This window comes from Numenius arquata, chromosome Z, assembly GCF_964106895.1.
Source record: "Numenius arquata chromosome Z, bNumArq3.hap1.1, whole genome shotgun sequence".
Lineage (NCBI taxonomy): Eukaryota > Metazoa > Chordata > Aves > Charadriiformes > Scolopacidae > Numenius > Numenius arquata.
The window spans coordinates 1,013,601-1,034,368 of NC_133616.1; the positions used below are offsets into that span (position 1 = coordinate 1,013,601).

Below are 20,768 nucleotides of genomic sequence, written 5' to 3' on the forward strand. Positions count from 1 at the left end.
GGTGGGAGCCCGCTGGGGTGGCCGTGCTGTGTGATGGGTGCCATGACTTGGATCCGTTCTCCTTCCATCCAGCTAAACAGTGTGAAGGGGAGGAGACGGTGTTCGGTAAATGTCACCCACCATTGCTCCTCGGGTTAAATAGGTTAAATATCACCTTCCCGCCGCCGTGCCCCGGCGTCCCCCTTCCTGGGGCTTGGGCAGGGAGATGTGGGGATGCAGGGCTCGCAGTTGAGCCCCAGCTTGGCATGGGGCTGTGGTCCTTCCTTGATGTCCCTCCATCTGCCCCGGGTGCTCAGTGTCTCTGGGGGGCCTGAGCCCCTCTGGGAGCGTCTTGGGTGGTGGTACGTGGGCACATATCCTCCCCCCGTAGCCCCTCTGGGAGCATCTCGGGTGGTGGTACCCGGGCACGCATCCCCTCTGTCCATCGGCGCATCCTTGCTCTTCTCATGGCTCCTGTTGTGCTCATCACCCAGCTGGGGCTGGGATCCATTCTTCTCCCCCCCTGCAACACCCCGACCTGCCGCCTCTCCCGTAGAAACTTCCAACTCCTTTGGAAAACCCCGCGTGGGCAGGGCAGGGAGGGCGCTGGGTGCGAGCATCGCCTCCGGCCCCGCGCCCAGCCCTCGGGGTGCCGGGGAGCCCCGGCTCCGGCCGGTGAGGTGCCTCCGTGCCCCCCCTCCCCGCGCGGCGGCGGCGGCAGAGCCGAGACAGGGCGATTATGAAGACGTCAGTCGGAGCGGAGGCAGGCGAGAGGGGAGACGCGCTCCAGATGAGGTCCTGGGGGAGCCGAGGAGGGTCATTCATGTACGACCATGTGTATGTGTCTGACAGACTGTGAAATGGTGCGTTGTTGCGCGGCTGCGCTGCACCTGGGCCCTTCATCTGTGATTGATTGGTTTGGTCATGTGTAATGGTCCCATCTGCTCCGTGTTGTTTTTCTTTTTTTACTTATAAACACCGTTCCCAGCGGCTGGGAGAGGATGAGCTCGGTTTTGTCATCTTCACTTACACTTTAGCTCAAAAAAAAAAAACACCCCCCAAAAAAAAAAAAAATCCAACCAAAAGAAGTGGTCAAGGAGGTGAGCTCCAAGGGCTGCCCGAGGAGCGCGGTCCCACCACGCTTCCCGTTTGGGTGCCTCGGCCGCTTTCTCCTCCCGCGCGGGATCCCATCCCGGCCGGGATCCGCCCGGTTCCCGAACCCGGAGAGCCCCCGAACCCCCGAGCGAAGTGATTTGCACAAATCTGTGGATAGTGACTCTTACTGCAGCGAGGAGTTTTTTTGTAACCGAGCCAATACTTAATTAAAACCGCTGACATCATGGTGTTATAATTAAGCGTGGCATTAATTAAGCTGGAATAACGATTTTTTTTTTTTTTTTTTTTTTTTTTATTAAGAGCTGCTCCAATTGTATAAGCGCACGATCGGCAAAAACAAAATAATTTTTTATTAAAGGAGGAGAAATCCGTCCCCGCGCTCAGGCGTGCCGGGAGAGAGCCGCTGGCAGAAGTGGAGTCGGTGGCACAAACTTTGGGGGGCTTCGGCAGGAGCGGGGAGTGCGGGAGCTTGAAGGGAAATTTTGGTGGGTTTTTTTTTTATTTTTTCCTTTTTTTTTTTTTCTTTTTTTTTCTTTTTTTTTTTTTTACCCAAAAATGCTGATCGGCTCCTGGCATTCTGATGGCTAATTATGCATCGGAGAGCTTCGACAGCTGCATTCATCATCATAAAATGTAATAATTAATGACATTCCAACAAAGAAAAATATGCAAATGAGAACTCATTAGCATTTTCATATTCAGCTTTGATAATGCTTTTGCTGACAAGGTTGTAATTAATGAAAATTCATGTCGCAGTCAGGAGATTGGATCGGTTTCATTCCGCTCACAATTCCCAAATGCTTGCATTATGGAAAATCGGCGGCTCTGCCAACTTTTCAGGGAAGAAAAAAACACACACACACACTAAAAGCACCAGATGCAAATTAATGGTAGGGAGCCTTTAACTCTTTAAAGTCCTATCCCCCGAGCCCCCCCCACACCTCCCGGCCCTCCCCAAAAGAATGAAAGGAAAACAACAGCCCCGATGCAGAAATAGTTTGATGCACAAGCGTCAGGGTCTTCTGGAAATAACTCTTGGTTTCTTCTCAGAACATGGAAATTTCTCTAAAACTCTCCCCCCCCCTTTTTTTTTTTTTTCTTTTATTATACCTGCATCCTAATAAACTCAGAGAAAATGAGGCGTCTTGCGCGGTCTGTTCTACCGGCCTTATCTAATTAATTCTCCAATTGTTTATACACCCAAGGCTTCCTCATGCCGAAACACATCCCTTGGCATCAGCTGGGTGGTGGCTTAGCGGGAGCGCAGGATCCGGCCGCGGCTGTTCCCTGCTCCTTGGAGGACGGGAATCCGCATGGCTAATTCTGCTCCCGAGTTTCTCATCCGGCCTCCCAGAGCTGCGGCTTCTCTCCCTGCGGCCAGGAGTCTCGTTTGGGGCAGGACGGTGCCGTGACATGGGGAATGGGGGGATCCCCAGCAGCAGCGCCCCCGGTCCATGCCATCCTGGGAAGCTCTCCTGGGACAATAAAATGGGAAAGGAAGGGATGGGGTAAAGCATCCCAGGCCGGGCGGGGGGAAGATGGGAGGCAGTCTCAATACGCGGCACTGCTCCTGGTTGGGGTAATGGCAATCAAACCACTTATTTTTGCAGGAAAAAAAAGCAAACCTCAAGCTGCTTCTTTCGGTACCCAGCAGCAAAGCGGGAGCGTTCCCTGCCTGCCGGGTGCCTGGGGGCTACCGCAGCCCCCTTCAGCGCCAGGGCCTGCAGCGCCCGGCTTTGGGGACTGCCTTTAGTTATTTCTTTAACCCCCAAACCCACTGCTGGGTGCCACCATCCCTCTCCGAGAAGGTGTCCCTGCTCACAGGGACATCTCGGGGGGATGCTGAGCTGCTCTGGGCCAGGGCAAGACCAGGCTGGGGAAAAGAGCTTTCCTTTCTCTGCCCCCGAGCTGATTGAGCATCCATTCTGCACACAGTGGTGGATTATTTTTTTTTTTTTTTTTAAGAACTTTCCGTAGCTCAGTCTTATGTGACTTAATTTCTACTTCTATGTAAAACAATTGTTTTTTTTTTTTTTTTTTTGCATAACTATTTCTTTAAAACGCATCAGGTTTTACTTTTTTGGTATAGTTTCCTCACGTACGGGCAAAGTGCCCAAGCAGATGGTGTAATGTCACCTGTAAGCAATCTGAATAGATAGGTTCATTCTTACATTCGAGAGAGCCTTTTTTATTTCTCTTTCTATACGGTACGACTATTGCTGAGAGACTGTTCAAGATGGTGTTTCTTTTTGTCTCTCCTTTTAAAGAGACTCCTGCTGTGATTGGTTCTTCCCCCCCCCCCCCCCCCCCCCCCCCAAATCTGTCTTTTTGGGCTCAGTGAAAAATCTGTGACTCGAGAAACTTTCCCGGTGGTGTTGAAACGCCATCGTATGAAACCCTTGGCCGTTTTTAAGAAAAAAAAAACAAAGTGGAAATGAGGAAGTGATAGAACGAGTTAAAAACGCATTTGATTGTTTAGACGCAGAATGTTTTAATTTTAGAAGTTCAATGTTTCCTTTAAAAAAAAATAAGAAAATAAAAAAAACCCACACATGCACAAAAAAAAAACCAACCCTAAACCCCCCTGGTTTTACAAAGATCACGTTTTAATGATGGTTGTAAATGGTGGTGTTTCTGGAGGTGGTGTTACCTTTTCCCGGTGGGCGCCCCCCGACACCTGCCCAGGGGAGGGGGCTCTGGCAGCGCCGCACTGGGTGGGCATCGTGCCTGTGCTGGGGGGATGCATTCCAGTTTATCCTCCTTTTTGAGAACTACTGGGAGACAGATTTAGATTGCGCGGGTGCCCAAGGACTGAAAAGAAATAGCAGAAAAGCTTTCACCTGCGTCGTTTTCTCCCAATTAATTCTTAAAACAAGGGGCTGGTTTTACTCTGTGCGTCGCTTCATACAAGGTGTCCCTGCTCCTTGGCGGGACCTGGGTGTGCTGGGGTGATACTGGTCTTTACGGTCTGAACTGGTGGTGTTACAGATAAACTTTAGTTCTTTTTCTCCCAGTAAGGAACTGGAGTTTACATTGGTAGGGGCCCCTTGGCCTCGGTGGAGCTGCTGCCCGGAGTACGGTGGGAAGGACTTGTATTTAGAAAGCTACAAAGAAGCTTTATTATCAGGGTTAAATACATCTCTACCATACAACTTCCTTAAAAAAAAAAAAAATCATAGAGGCCTTATTTGTACATTTTTTTCCTCGGGGAGGAGCTGAATAAAAGATTATTTTTAATTTATGGCGAATGGGAAGCAACGGGATCTTGAACGGACTGAGAGAGGTGGGTTTTGTTCTTAGCACGAAGGGAGAGAAGCCTTTTCTATAAGCCCGCCGTGTATTTTATACGTGTTTATTTGGTCATGTAAAATCACAGGGGTGAAATCTTCAGAGCTGAGCGCTGGTTTCAGCGTGCGCCGTGTGACACCCTGGGTCTTGGAGGAAACCGGAGCGCTCTCATAAACTTTTATTTTAAGTTATGAATACTTTGTTCTTCTGAAAAATCCGGCCTCAAAGTGATGCGTCTGAAATTAGTGACCGTTTCCGAGGGGAAAAAAAGAATTGCGTGGATTAGAAGAAATAACCAGCTCAGCAGTGTTAAAAAAAAAAAAAAAAAATTAATATCTGGATGATTTTTTAATCATTGCAATATTCTGTAGTGGGAAGCCCATTCCCACGTTCCTATAGCCGTCCTGATGGGCTGTGGGAGCACTGGCTGTAGGAAGAAAGGATCCCAGGCTTTTCCAAACCCTGGTATAGGATAAACTCAATAAGATTAAATTGTCTTCTTACTCTTCTAATTTGGGATTTTTTCCAAAAATACTTTGTTTCAGGCCCAATTTGCTCTCCGCCTAATTTATATAGAGGATAGATTTCATAAGGATATTTTATGCTTCTATTCCAGAAACCTATATATTATTTCTCCTGTTTTCTGGGAAATAATCCTATTCCCTGTGAAGGATGGATGTCTTTTGCCAGCCCACTGAAAGGTCCTCATTTGATTGGCGCCTCTGAGTTACCTTTAAAAAAACGCCCTTGCGATTTCCGTGTGACACGCTGACACTTGGGAAGCTTGTTCCCAGTTCTGCCCTGGTTGGAAATTGAAAGGGGTTACCTTTTCCCAATGTTATCGTTCCAGTAGGAATTCCCCTGGGAATGAAGGGCAAACTAGGTAACAATTTAGTGTCAGAAATATTTGCTGCGGTTGCTCGGGCAGAAAGGGGAAGGTCTGGGGTGAACCAGCCCTGCTCTTACCAGGAGTTGTTCCTGGTAACAAGAAACGACAGCGCCGTGTGAAAGGGTTTGGAAGGTGGCTGAAAGTTGAATTTTTTGGAATTTTGTTCTGTCTGGCCGTTTCCCAGGTGACGGTGGGACCAGCTTCTCTGGGTTAAGCCTACCAGCACCTCGCCGGGAGAATTTTCTGTAAGAATATTTTTTTCATTAGAATTCATTAATGTAATAGAGAATTATTGGTGACCCACAGAAGGAGCTATCAGAGTTCGAAGTTCCTGCACATCGGAGCGTATTTGTCACAAATACACGTATCAAGGTGCTTAACGTGGTGCAATGAATAAGTTTCCAGCCGGTCCTGGGGCCACCGAACACCGGTGAGAGCATCCTTGGGGAGCTGCTGCCACCAACGTCCTTGTCCTTTGTCACCCGTTGGATCGAGGAGCCTGGAATAGCCGATGGTGTGCCAGGAATATGGGATATTTTCTTTCCTCCATCCCAGCCTTGCAAAACTTGTGCCCGAGTGTGGATTTGTGTCCGAGGCAGGTGGCTGCCGTGCGCTCCGGTGGCGCTAGGGCTTCTGAAACGCTTTCCCATGGCAGGTTCTCCGTGTCGGGTCTCCAGTACTCACCTCATGAAACTGGGAAAATTCTGGACATTAACAACATACAAGGCTTGTACTTGGACTCATTTTTAGCTGCATTACATTTTATATCTGTTATATTTAACTTTTTGATAAGAAAACGAAGAATATTTCCCGTCTTTTTTTTTTTTTAAACTTTGCTTTTCTGTCCTTTTAAAAAATGTTTTGTTTAAAAATATAATCTAGGGAAAGTAAACACTTTGCCAAAGTTCTTATTCTCTTTCATTACTGGCACAGGAAACACCGCGTTTGAGAATAAATCCAGGCCAAAATTTCAGATTTGCTAACGAAATGCAGAAGTTCAACGCTGACAATTGCCGTACTTAAAAGCTCCTTGGATCAGGTGTTGTTTTACCATATGGACATTTTAATTAGTAATAAAAATGTTGATCGGGATTTAGTAGTGGAATCTACAAAGCACAAATATCTGCCTCGTTTTTGCTTTGTTTTACCGATGTGAATTTAGCTGCATTTCTCTTTCCAGCTTCCTTCTCCGCTTCATTTCTGCGTAGGTAGGTAGGCACATCGCTTCTAATATCCTGAGTTTTATTCCGTGAGCCTATAGAGCTGTATTACGGAAAACATCCATTTTAAACCGTTTGTCTCCTCGGTGGTGCTAGCCCAGTGGCTCGCCGATGCCAGGAGTGTTTTAAAGAGCCATTATCTCTTTGGGATGTGCCCAATTAAACAAGAAATAGTTTAGAATGGCACGCGCGCTTTCTGCGCGAGGGGGCCGGGGGGGTTTTCTGGTGGAAATGGGGAAATCCCATAGAAAACAGACTGCCCTTAAGTGCTCAAAGGTTTTCCCACGTGTGTCGCTCGTGACCGGGGTTCCTGCCCTTCCCCAGGACCCTTGGGGACAAATTCCCCATCGGGGCGCCCTCCTCTCCCCGCGCCAGGATGAGACCCACGCTGGTGGCGGCTCTGATACGCTCCGTGACAGCCCCCAACAAACCGACCCCGAAATCCTTCTCTGTCATCTCTGACAGTAACCTTAAATTGTAAAAACACATTTTGAAAGATGTGTGACTTTGGAAGAAGTTGATGTCCTTTTAATATGCAGGATCTTTGGGGGGGGGGAGGAGAAAAAAAAAAAAAGTACCCTTTTTAAAATTAAAGCACGTGCCACAAAAGCATGCATTTATAATCATGGAGGGCTTTGTTCCAGTGCCTGCAGTACTAAATGCTAAATCAATAATAAATTTAAGATCTGTGCGAAGAACTGCAGCGCTGGAGGAATGGAGCCCACGCGGGTTTTTTCAGCCTTGGTTTCCTACTGGTCTTTGTGTCGGCAGCGCCAGGAGCGGTGCCTGCCGTTCCCCCTGCCTTTCAGCCCGGGGTGCTCCTGCGCTGCCAAGTTCAAAATAGGAACTTCTTGATTTAGGTAAAGATTGTCAAAAATCTTAAAGGTTTTTGTTTTTTTTTTTTTTTTTTTTTGCAGTTTTTCTGCTTTAATCTGCGTTCACGGTAGCCAAAACAATGACGGTTTCACAAAAATATACAAATAACAATAATCTGTTTAAAGTAATCTAAACCCACTTTCTTACAAGGAGTAATAAAATACAAATAAATGTATTTTTGAAAAATTATATTCTTTTTCCCACTGAAACTGAGGTTTTAAAAGTTCATTAAGGACTGCTTCAGGAAAGTGACGCCCAGTATTCATATTTTATTTTTTTTTTAATCCTAATTTCCCAAACATCTTAAAATAGGGATACATTTAAACTTAACCTTGTATCGGTCCCTGTCAGTGTAGACGATGGGCTTTTCAGAGGGTGTTGTGAGACGGTCACTGCACTGTGTCACCCCGTTTATAAAACTACCAAGAGCCTCCATAAAGCAATCCACAGAATCACAGAATGGTTTGGGTTGGAAGGGACCTTAGAGATCATCAAGCTCCAACCCCCTGCCCTGGGCAGGGACACCTCCACTAGAATTCCCGACGTTCCCCAGCAGACCCCAGTGCTGCCCTGGCCGTCCCATAGCTCCTTCTACTGGGATGACTGGTGGGTAGCGGGGAACGAGCCGTGGTAAGAGGTAGAATGAAAGTCATTTGGAAAATTGTTGGTTTTAAGCCTTAAAAATAATGGGAAATACTCATTCTGGATAAGAACACGTTTCATGTTAGAAAAAGTAATATTTTATTGCAAGCCTACTGGCTAATTAACCAGCGATGAGGATACTATTTTGGGCTTAGAAAGGCATGGTTTTGCTGTGGGTATACTGGGTTCAACGCCCCTGGGTTTTGGTGAAGGCCTTTCTCCGTTCCCGTGCGATCCCTCTGGGCATCTCTGGGAAGTGTCTGTTCATCCCAGCACTGGGCAGGATGGGCTCTTACTGGTAGCAATGACCTTTACAAGGTCAAAAATAAAAAAAAAAAAAAAAGGGATTACAAAAATAAGTGTTCCTAGTTCCAGAGCCCAGTAAGTGGTTTGGTTTGGTGAGCTGTGCACCAGCAGCTCCCACTGCCACCAGTGACACTGCCGTGGGTTTACTCCTGCCTATGAGACCTTATTTGAATGCCTAAATAAGGCTGTAGCTTTGGTTACCTACTTTATTTTCGAAGCGTGACCCCAGGGCATTGCCCAAAAATGGTCACAGGGTTATTTCTGCAGATTTTATTGCTGAACGATGGTGGACCCGCATGATAATGGGCCAGAATAATGAGGAGTTTGGAGAAGTCCTTCTGTCCTCTTGCCCGGGGGAGAGACTTCACGAGGAGTTCTGGAGATACTAGTTGCTCTTTTCAGCACCCTGTTGCCAAATTATTTAGGAACTTTGTTGTACGTAGCGAACTCGCATGGTTTTTCTTCTAATTGGTCCATTTGTTGTTTGCGTGACCGGTCTCCGTAGGTGTGGCAGAGCCAGTATTCCCAGTTCATGGTGGTTTCCCAACCTGCTGCTGCGGCAGCTGCTTGAAGGATTCCTTCGTTAGGAGTCTTCAGCAGAAAGTGACTATGGGTGGTGGGTGCCTTCAAGAAGGGGTTAATTTCCTATTGGCATCTTTGGTTAATTCAATAGTACGATTTGGCAGTAAAAAAGGGCGGTGGCAGCTGGGGGCTTGTACCTGGTAATAGCACGGAACGTTGAGCGGTGAGAAGGTGCGGGGGGAAGTAGCTCCATAGATCATAAAGTCCTGGACCTTGATGATGGAAAGATCTTCCAGACCATCAGTGGTGTTCTCTGGCCTGTGTAGGAGCTCTCCTGGCTGCCAATCCGGTAAGAAATCCATCCCCCCAGATTGTGGTGGGATCCAGTGGGATGAGTCCTCCTGCAGCCCTCAGTCTCGGGGGGCCCAGCCCTTCGCCGGGGGGACATTTCTCCTGAGAGCCCATCACCGAGGCCTTGGGCACAGGGATTTCAGGCTGTTTCCTTCTTTTTGTTGGCTTTACCTTTTCTTTGATCTTTAACGATCTACTAATAACGTTTATGCTAGCTAATAACAGAAATGCCCTGCGCTTGGCAAACTCACGGGTATAGAAACGGCTGGATCAGGAGTACTGCTTCTAAAGTACTGAAGTTCTTCAGTACTAAAGTAATGAAGACCATAAGATATTGGAGAAAATAATTCGGGTGACCCAACTGCTCGTGTATAGCTTGGTAGATCGGGTAGAGGCTTTGGAAGGGCTATATGAAAATTGAAAGACTACGATATCCAAAATTTAATAAAAAATAAAGTAAATCAAAGTAAAGTCTATAGTCAAACTCCTTAATTGTGATGCATTTGCTGAGTTTCCCTCTTCCATCGTCGGCCCTGCTCCGATGCCATATGGTCTACCATGGAACATTTAACTTGTCAGATATAATGGATTGTCCTGGAAGCAGATTTTTGCTTTGAGCGTTCGGCTCCTTTCTTGCATTTCACTCTCAGCTCCAGGCTGCGGGATGAAGGATTGTGGTGGAAATGCAAAGAAGAGACACACAGTTGATTCCCCTTAAGAGAGTGACCTATATGCCACAAAATTTTACCCACGTAAAGAGGCATTATCCCTGTCACTGACCCTAGCAGGCTGCATGTCAGAACCGTTTAAATTTGTCTGGACTTAACAGATTGTGCAAATGTTTCAGAATCAAGTGCTTAGGAATAATAAAGGCTTGTCATTTCAACTTAGGCAGCGGCGGCGCAGCCCGCGCCGGCCAAGGGATGAGTATTATTTATTGTGACCTACATGTAACCTAAGCTGCCTGCCTCGTAGACCTTGTAAATTAAGTTCATCTCCCAGGGCTACTGAAACTTTAAAAAAAAAATATAAAAAAAAATTTATTATCTGATAAAGAACCCAAGTAGCCATTACTCTGTGTGCTGGAAAGCAGAGGGGAGGGCTGGGAGGGAGCGTGGTCGGGCCGGGAGCAGTTAATTACCCTTAGGTGGTCCATGGGTGCAGGAGGCAATGGATGGTTCTCCTTGGTCCTCTCGGAGCACGGGGAGCCTGCTGTGCTTGGGAGAGGAGCTCGGCACCCGTGGATGAAGTGGAGGACCCTAAAGCTTGGGTGAACACTATCAAGTTTTCTATAATATGAACCGAAGCAAGTGATTTCTGAAACAAAGGTGACAAATGACAAATTCTTCCCTGGATCTTTATATTTTTTTCAATTTCCTCTCACTTAAATATAATAAAGCAATAAAATATTGACTGGAAACCCCAGGTAACATCGCCATCCCATTCTAAGAAATAATTAGCAAGAATCTAGGATAAAAATCTGGCCCTGCTAAAGATAACTCGGCAAATAAAATATTTGTAAATCAACCTGAATTTTGCCCTTCAATGCAGCGTTCCTTTCGGGTGGGAAGTTTCTATTGAGGGCATTGAGGAATGGTCATTTTTTTTTGTGTGAGGGTTCTTGTCTTTGCATTTGGCAGCGAAAGGAGAATTGTCAGCTGGGAGAGGTGGGAAATCCCTCTTTCAAGGATTTTTTTTTTTTTTTCCCACCATAGGCGTGTGTCTTTTCCTTGGTGCCTTTTCACGGGAGAGCTTTATCCTTCTCAATCCCACAGCCTTGGAGAGGGTGTGTACTGATGCTATGAGTTTGTCTGTATTCTCAGCCCAAATTGTTCCCGAAATGTTTAGGAAATGTCAATTCTCAAGTGTAAACATCTTATTAGGGTCTGCATGCCCTCTGCTGGATATTACCGATGGGAGACGATTGGGTATTTCGCAACGTTACAGTATATTTACCACATCATTCCTGATGCTTTGCCATGACACTGAGGAGCTTCTCGTTTGTTTTGTCTGCTTAAGCTAATCCAAATTATCCAACCCATTGTTTTTAAAACGTCAAAATTATAACAAAAATAAATGCTAGTGGGTTTGTTTTGTTGTTTTGGTTTTTTTTTTCTTAATTTTTCAGTACTGAACGATATTCCAAATAAATCCCAGAATGTAGAAATGTATAATTGAGTGTTTAAGCCCAACACAAGGCAGTGTTAGCGAGCAGGTAGTTCTGTCTCTATGCAGAGAGCAGGGGAAGACGGGGGCAAACCCGGCGGTGAAATCCTACAAAGGCATTGATGCTTTTGATATTAAAACCTGAGAATTTATCTTTGCCATCAGGCTTTTAAAACAGCTGGGTCCGTGTGTGCCTGTGGTCAGCGTTCGTGTCCTTCTTTCTGGTGTGTAGAGGATGGTGCGGGCTGAATTCAGGCTCCGAAGAAGGGGGGGTCCCGCTGCCCCACAGTCACCTCGAGTCCTGAAATTGTGCCTTTTTAGTCACTTTAGGCGGCTGCGGTTTGTCCCAATGAGAATGGTTTCTGGTTTTGGAGCTGAGGTGTAGATTTGATCCCCCATCTGAACGACAAGGCTTTTGATCTCTGTCTCCTCGCTGGTGGCCAGCCCCGTTTGTTTTAGTAGCCTTTTAATAGCCGCTCCTCCATAGGGGTGGTTTTCCAGAGCGGAGATTTAGAGCCCGGACTCGGGCTGTAGGAAGGTTTATTGTCCTCCTTCCATCCCGTGTCTTTCATGGCCTTAGATCCTTATCTGCCTTGTTTTAAACTGATGCTGTTTTCACGCTTGAGTGAAACCCCAGGTTTCCAGCTCCCTGATAAAGATCTCCTGAACTGGTCCCTCAACAAATGGGGAGGGCTCACCCTGCAGTGTATTTCAATTTAAAATAGCCCTGTGAGGCTTACTCAGGATGAAACAGCATCCAGCGCTTTACATTCAAGTCTTATAGATTGCTTTCAGGGCTGGAGTATTATTACAACGTGTTCTTGTCTCATACGTTTATGAAAACGTTGCCCCTTTTTATTATTCTAATTCTCTACTATTAGATAATGCTTTTGATATTTGATTTTTCTGTCCTCTGTTGCCTGCTTTCATCCCCTGCCCATCTTTTGACTGTTACGTTTTCCAAGGATGAGCCGGGTAAAATGCGGGGAATGGGTTTTCTTCGAGTTTTGCGTTTCTCTCCAAAATCATGTTGCCTGTTTCCAGAAGCGATACAGGTGTTCAGGCTTAGATGATCGTAATTATTTCCTCTAGACTGAAATTCCGAGCACACGTGAAAGGGAAAGGGAGACTAAAGAGATGTTTACGGAGTCAGATGCATCTTGGCTCTAAATGAGGGATTGTCTCCCTGCCGGCAGCCGGGGGGGACGAGGCGCCCGCTTGCCCTGGGCTCGCGGGACACGGCCACCGTCTGTAAGGCCTCTTCAACTCGTTACATGTAATTTCTTCAGAGCCGGCATTGAAAGAAGCAGTTGTTTTGTTTAAATACCTAATTTAATTATGAAAGTTTATTATTCGGGTCTCAATTAGCGCGTGTACTCGATATTAAGCTCATTAATGTTCCTTGTCCGCGGTAGTATTTATTGGTGGCACAATAAAATGGCAGTGCCCGAGCATCCTCTGATTAACTTCCCGCCGCTGGAAACCTGTTGCAAAGGGTGCAACGGGCTTGTTTCGACGGGACCGGACACCATCCATCCCGTACCGCAGCCCTGTCACCCAGGCAAACAGCCGGCTATTGGCCTCAGACCTCTCTTTTCTGGAAGAGCGGGATAATCTTGGCCACCTCGTTGGTTTTGGTGGGACTCGTCGAGGGCTGAGGGACCATTTAACGTAAAGCTGGTAGAATGCCTTCTTCGAGATTCTCTTCACATTCTTACCCTTCTAGTTTCCAGCGTGCTTTTGCCGCGGCTGTTTTGATCTGCGAGCAGGCAAAGAGAGAAGCCCCATCCTGCCCTGCCCTAGCTGCTGGTGTTTGGAAGATTGCAGAAATAGATGGAGCAAATGGCCTCAGTCTTTTTGGTTTGGGGCCGATATTTCAGGAACCGAGATCGGCGACGAAAAAATAATAATAAAAGGGGGTCTGGTATTTTCATGGAGTAACTGAATCTGCGTGGAGGGGACGGTGGAGCCCGGGGTGGGCAGCGCCGGGGTCGCTCCTTTCCCTGCCATTGAAGCCCACGGGGGCCACTGGGCGATGCTGGCCGAGAGCCCCGTGTTGGGACAGCCTGCAGCGGGCGGCACAGCCCTTCCCATCCATATAGACAGCTCTGGATGTATAGACATGGGCACGTATACATCGCCTGTGTGTGTAAGGGAGCAGCTGGGAGTTACCCTTGCCCGTTGAAGCCCAGAGCAGCAAGGTGAGTCGGTGTGAAGGGCTGCTTTCCCCCGGGATCGTCTCGCTTTAGCTCAAGCCTTGGATTACTAGAGGTTTTAGGATTTAATTTCCTTTGCATTTTGATGGTACCGTTTAAAGAAAACATCTCCTTTTGTAATGCTGCTTGCTGTGGCATCATAACGCCTCTGTAAGAACCATTACTGTTTACTGCACATCAGCCTAAGTGCAAAAATCCTCCCTCGTGTCAGAAAGAGCTCTTTCCCCTGGTGGTGTCTTACATTTTGGGGTGTGATGCCACTCCAACTATTGGGATGAGTACCTCCCCTTAGCTTTGTGTCTAGTTTGTGGACCTTCCCTGGCTCACACGCCGTGTCGTTTGCCCTATTTTGTGAACATTATTGCACAAACTTTGCTTAAAATCTATCGGATTTCGTTCTTATTGTCTGTACTTCACGTATAGCACAAAGCAGAAATAGCTCATTAACATGATACTTCCATTACCATCGGATGAGATTCTTTGTGATGTAAAACGCGCTCTTCAAAAAAACCTCACAGCGATAAATAGGGGATTTTGACTGTAAATCCTATAGCAGAATGTAAGCTTCTGTTGGACAAATATATATATATATATATGTATGTATATATATATATATAACCTGGGGCAAGCCTGAGTTGGTGACTCAGCCAAGCTCAGCAACTCTCTGCTGCTAAAACCTTGGAAGAGCAGCCACTCGGGTCCACAGCACGGGGACGATGTCCCCAGCGCCTGTCCCCGTTCCCCGCAGCCTCGGCACAAGGAGGGGCTTGTCCCCCCGCTACCCCCCGGCCCGGCGTTGCGGCGGCGAGCACCGCTCCGGCCCGGCCACCGGCCCAGGGGACGCCCCGCTGCCGGGAAAGGCTGGCTGTCACACAAAGAGGGGGACAAGCCTCGAGCCAGCTGTTCGTCCCGGTGCCAGGGACGGCGTTGGGATTTCCATCCTTCAATTAACAGCCAGAAAAATTTCATTTAATACACGAAAAGTTTTTTTTTTTTTCTATTTTTCTTTTTTGTGATTTTTTTTTTTTTTTTCTTTTAAAGAACAGACTATTGAAAAGTTCTGAAAAAATAAAGCTACCTGCTGGCTCCTCGGATGAAAACACGGGCTGGCTGGTTTTTCTGTCAAGAGCAAAAGACAGCAAGGCCTGGGAGGCTGTCTGTGGAGGGCACAGGGTATATATACATTTATCTGAGAGCCAGGTGCCTATAGATATAGGATATATAGTGCGCAACGGCTCGTTTATTTCAATGAGGTTTTTCCTCAGATAATTTACAATTCTATACAAATTTGGGTTTGATTTCTCTGCTGAAAGGAGGTTTTCAAATCTCTCAGGGAAAAAAAAAAAATGCTAGGGGTGATGATGTGGCTGTCGGAAGTTCCCACGCGGGGCTGGTGCTCGCCGTGTCCGGAGACCGTCGCTCAGGCCCCGAGCTGGGTCCTGCAGTCGCTCCCCGGAGCGCCCGAATCCTCCTTTTCTCCTGCAACCCCACCTGAAGCAGCATCGGAAAATTTTGAATGCAAGAACTACAGGTGAAGGCAGAAGTGAACTGTTTCACGGTGCTCATCACCATGCAAATAAACCCTGCTCCGCCTGATAAAGGTGTGTGTCCATTAGAATATACGGGCGAACGTGGAACTATAAAGTTCAGCCCGTTCTTCAGTTCCTCAGAACTTTTTCCCAGCTATGCTCCAGCTCCGTGTTCCTCGTGCCTGGTCTGCCCTCGCCGCTGAATTCTCCTGTAATTTGTCATTCTCTGGAGGGGAATCGACGGGGCTCCCTTTCAGGATACATCTGAGACATCGCACATCAGAGGGAACAACCGTTAATTTTCAAAAATGCTAGAAATGCAGTAACAAAATAAGAAATAGGCTTAAGTAAAATTGCAGACCTGAACAGACCGAAATTCGCAGCCGTTAAAATTCCAATCCCTAATACAATTACTTTTTATTTTTTCCCCCCAGACAGGTTTCCCTTCTTCGGTCTAACCAAGAACTAACCCCAAATGTAGGGCAGCGGAAACCTGAATTAGAATATTCTGGTCGAACTCATCTCTCAACAAAAAAAAAAAACGTCAAACGCGACATGAACGTAAACGTTGAATTGGAGTCGTTTATAGAAATAGCTTCGCTTCCTTTTCTCTGCAGATGGGAAGAGTTGCCTCGTGGCTCTCGTTCTGCCTCCCAGGAAGAAGCCAAGGTGCCCTATCTCCCAGGGCAGGGGGAAAGGGAGCCGGGGAATCAGATGACTTGCGTTTGTGCTTTGGAAGTTGCTTAAATTTTCTACTTAATTTGATTAATTTTTCAAAGTACACCATGGAAAGGCAAGTGGCTTCTTTATTGATTGATCGGCAATCCTACGCTGCTTTGCTTTGCTGCAGCTAAACAAAAACGCGAAGGGAATGTTTCTGAAGCAATGGGTTTAGTTTAGTGAAGATAAGCAGGATTTTTTTCTGGAGGTATTTAGGGAGCAGAGACTTGAGCTTCAGTGTTTGTCAGAAAACAGGAGCTGCGTGTAGTTCTTTCTTTGTCTCTCCTTTGATTGGCATGCATTGTGTCGATTAATTGAAAAAAAAATATATATTTACACACAGGCTAAGTTCTTGCCTCCGATGAGAATGGAGATGCTTTTTCTGCCTTACCTAAAGAGCAAGTGGGTACTCGAAAGTTATTCACCGGCCTTTGTAGGTCAACTTCTTCCATGGAGCTTTGTTTCAATTGTCAGATCATAAAGCCAGGGAAGGGTATAGATCGCCTTGCGTGTTCAGAGAGCTGGGAACAAATGGCACATTTCAGCATTTGGGTCCTCTAGGTAGAAAAAAATTAATCAGATGTCTGACAAGATTTGTTATTCGTCTCTATTTCAGGCTCTCCTTTTTTTTTTTTCCCCCCTATTTTTTTTTTTCCTGGCTTACAACAAATATTACTAACGGGTACTTTTAGGTTTTAAAATATGGACAACAGTACTCCATGCAGTAAAAGACTTGAACGATTAATGCTACCCTTATGCCTCTTTTGAGTAGTTTTAGCCATGGGGCTTGGCACTGCCACCATTGTCTTTGTGCCAAAAAATATCCGCAGCGGCTGCCGCATTCTAGTACTAGAGGGTTGTCTCGAAAATTCCGCAGTGAATGCGTCGGGTGTCTACATCGCTGTAGACGCTCTCTCTTTTTTAAAACATTTAAAAAAAAAAAAAAAAAAAAAAGGGAGAGAGAATCTTTAGCTGTTGCAAACCTTGGAAAAGGCAGAGTAGAGGCTGGGGTGCTCAAGTGACTGAAAATGATGCATAATGTACAGTATACGTGGAAATTCAGGAGAAGCTTTTGTATTTGTGAGCACAAATAGTTGCTTAAAGAGCCTACTCTTGCATATTATCAGCACTCTTGCAAATTTTATTATCTGAAACAAATGTGCCAGTGAATTTTAAGCAGAAAATCGACATCAAGACTGTAGCTAATTTTAAATGGACAGTTTATACAAAAGATATTGCCCCCCCTTCCTCCCAAAATGAAGTGTCATTACAAAAAAGTATGATAATTTCATAATTGCAGTTGGTAGGGAAAATCTACGTATGTATATCTTTTTAACGGTTTCTTGACTTTTTCATAAATTTGGGTTATTTGTCCTTAATGGAGGAGGCAGATTTCTAGCCGGCTGTGGGAACAACAACAACAAATGGAATAAAGTTAAAGGCTTACACTCTCCGAATGAAACGTGTTCACTCCTGATCTCCAAAAGCTATCTGTTTGGTGGTAAAAAGTGGATGCTATAGATGAAATCTTTACAAGGAGCATAATCCTAAAAAAAAAAAAAAAATTAGAAAAAAAAAAAAAAAGTCAATCTCCTGCTGGCTGCTGTGCCGCTTTGGTACCTCACAGACTTCGACAGAGTCCTGGACGAGTGCCCATTGATGTCATGGAAACACTCAAATTACTGAGAATGATTCATGTCTATGCTGTTCTCTTATCCTCCCCCACACAAATAGAAGTAGATTTTAACCCTGACAACTTGTAATTTGCAGCGGGTTTATTTTTGTATCTGGATAAATATTTTTTAACAACTGAAATTAAGATGAGGCTGCCTGTGTCTGATACGATAGAAAAGAAGATTGCTGATACCCGCCGAGAAGCGTGTTCAAAGTACCTTGTCTCGCTGCTTCTACTTGGTTCCCCTCCACCCTATTTTTCTGGTTGGGATTTTTTTTTTGTGTGTGTGTGTGTGTCCCCCCTCCCCTCCAATCCTCCCCGCTCGTTATTTGCATCGACTTTCTGGCCCTCTTGGGGTGATGGGAAGTAGCACAGGGAACTCCAGGCGCGCCAGCAAGACATTTTGTTTTCAGACCTCGGCGTTGGGCTCGGGGATTCACGATTAAAATTTCATTGTCATTTCAATCTTGAGTTATTTCTGCCAAGGCTTCCAGTGCTCCGGAACCTGAGGGGGGCTATGGAGTGGGTGATCCATCATTTTTGTATAACCACATACAAGTGCTTTCAAAAGTTATTACATGTGCAAATGTCCTATGAATTGCAAATAAATTTTGGAGGTTCCCGTGTACAAGTAACTACTTTATGTGGAAAACAACAGAAAAAAAAACCAATCGAGAAACAAAAGCAAGCTCTAGAGTCTTAAATTATGATGAGGAGAAAGATGATTTTTTTATTCCAAACCGCTGGCGATAGTCAAACTTTATCAATAATTCCTCTAAAGGGCTCTCAAACCCGGTAGCCGTACATTAAAGGAAAGGAGTCAGAGTGTGGCCACGCTATTTGGGGAATGATTAAAATTAACTCCGTCATCCTTTGTCTAACAATGTGCCTCACCCTGGGTCCCTTTATGAGATTCGGATGGCGTTGGGAAGACCGAGCGGCAGCGGTGCCAGGGACCCCCACCCCTGGCCTTTGCCGGGTGGGTGGATATTGTCCTTATTATAGTGGGATATTTCCAAAGGCGGTTAAAGGATGGTTTTTAAGGGCTTTGGTAGGTGTTCTGGCACGGCGGCTTTAGTTTTGGTGTGGGGGGGGTTGGCAGCCCCACGGACCTGGCTCGTAGGTGCAGAGGTGTCCCCGGCGCCGCTGGGAGCCGCACGCAGAGATAAAGCGAGCATCTGGTCCCCGGTAACTGGTACTGTGTGCTCTGGGTTTTATGCCCCAGCCTATCGTAAAAACTTTAATTTTACGAGTGATTTTTACTGTGTTCTTGGATGTTTTGTTAGATAATACCTCCTCCCCCCCCCCCCCAGTGATTATCCTCACCATAAGGGTGGTCTTTTAGTGTCAATATGTTTTGTATCAGCCCTCTTGACTGCTCTTTGTCTCCGGAGCACGTGGTGCGGTGCTGCTCAGCCATGACTTAATGCTTTGCAGAAACCACCTCTTCCCGTCTTGATTTCGCTCGAGTCTGGCCATTCAGACCTGAAAGAACCTTTCTTTTCCTTTGTAAATATGGCGTAACCCTAACCGGTACTGCAAGTCGGGCTGCTAGATCTGAGTCTTAAAGGCTTCCCGGGAAAAAAAAAGAAGAAAAAAAAAAAAAAAAGGGTGTTTAGGGCTGGCAGAGTCTCGGCAGCCGTTGGGCCTCCATTTAAGTCCCCGCAGCCCCAGGGTTGGTAGCGAATGGCCAACTCCTAGTCCGTGTCTCCTTTCCAGGTGTAAATTCCATCATCACCTTGATCGTCGGCGAGCTGGCTCCTGGAAAGGAGAGAGGGGAACCATGTCCCCAGCAGCTCTGGGGCGAAGCTGGCTGGTGAGGGGATGAGGGACAAGTAGGGTGAAGGACACGCAGGGTGAGGAACACGTAGGGTGATGAATATGTAGGATGAGGGACAAGTAGGGTGAAGGACACGTGGGGTGAGGAACACATAGGGTGATGAATATGTAGGATGAGGGACACAGAGTGAGGGACATGTAGGGTCCCAGGGTGGATGCACAGCCCTCGAGCCCAAGGGTAGGCACGGAGGAGATCTGCTCACAGGTGGAAGCCCCTTAAATCCCGGGTCCAGGAAGCGTGTGGAGCAGCGCAGCCGAGATGAGGAAGTTTATTTCCCATCGCCATCCTCAGCATGAAAAAAGCGTTAATCCCTTTCTGTTGCCTACACGTGTTGTGCAGTCAGCAGTGCCTATTCTACATAGGTAAACAGCCTTAGGAAAATGTGGTGAACATCATCTAAAGTGCTTGGAGAAGCTATGTGTATCTCTTTATAGCTGTTATACATCTATTTATTTTTATTTTTTTTTTTCTTAACAGGTAAAACAGAAAGGGGTTCATACTCGTCGTATGGAAGAGATTCCAATTTACAGGGTTGCCACCAGGTAAGTGAAAGTCTGCCCGGTGGAGGGGGTGTGATAAATACTCTGACAAACGAGCTTTGCTTGTTGAGGTTGTACATCTCGGGGATGGGCTCCATCATCAACGGCGATGGCTGCAGATGGGCGTTGCTCAGAAAGGGGGGTTTATTTGCAAACGTAGGTTTTAAAGCTCCCGCCTGGGCTTTTTTAGCCGGGATACGGTTACTGGAGGCTCGGAGTGCTTGGGTTGACCTAATACCGCCCGAGTCGGAGCTATTGATTCTCGTCCTTTGCCACAACGGCACCCTGTTCAGCGCGGCGAGTCCTGCCCCGCGGCACGACGTGGGGAATCGCGCCGGTGGCAACACACGGCAGAGCTCCCGTCAGCCCCCAGCGTTGGATGGCTACCGCAATAAATTATAGTTTTCATAGAATCTGTATGATGTTGTGTGAAAACAAGGTTGTATTGAGGGATAAAAATGTCTGTGAAAATATGATTTGTTGTCCCTTTTTGTTTCTGAATTGTTTTTGGCTGGAAGTCAAGGCCAGCAGGCTAACAGCAAAGCCGTCTCAAGGGAAGCATGCGTGAGCTAGAAAAATAAGAGTAGTTTAATTAAATAATAAAATGCCAATGTAATACAAAGGTATAGCATGTGTGTGCGTGTGCCTCTCTGCACTTTGCATTTGCATACTTTTAAGTCTCCAGAGAAAGTCTGAGTTCTAAAAATACTATCACTAGCCAAAAGTCCGTGCTTTGTTTCGAGACAATTGATTTTTTTTTTTAAAAAGACACTTTCTTTTTAATTTCAGTAGCAATATTAATCGCGGGTTTAAATTCATTTTGTTCTTGAAGAGTGTTGGGCTCCCTTTCCTTTTTCTAAGAGCAGTAGCTTCCCACTTTGGAAAACTATTGAA

The 20,768-nt window shown here is 46.3% G+C and overlaps 1 protein-coding gene across 3 annotated transcripts in view; it reads left to right on the top strand.

Moving 5' to 3' along the window:
• Positions 1–20,768, top strand: part of LOC141476868 (transcription factor 4-like) — a 228,083-nt gene that overhangs the window by 92,323 nt on the left and 114,992 nt on the right. For all 3 annotated transcript variants that reach the window (XM_074165727.1, XM_074165729.1, XM_074165728.1), the window contains one exon: positions 19,813–19,877. In XM_074165727.1, the coding sequence (XP_074021828.1) occupies positions 19,813–19,877 (65 nt within the window). The remainder of the gene's footprint in view (positions 1–19,812; positions 19,878–20,768) is intronic.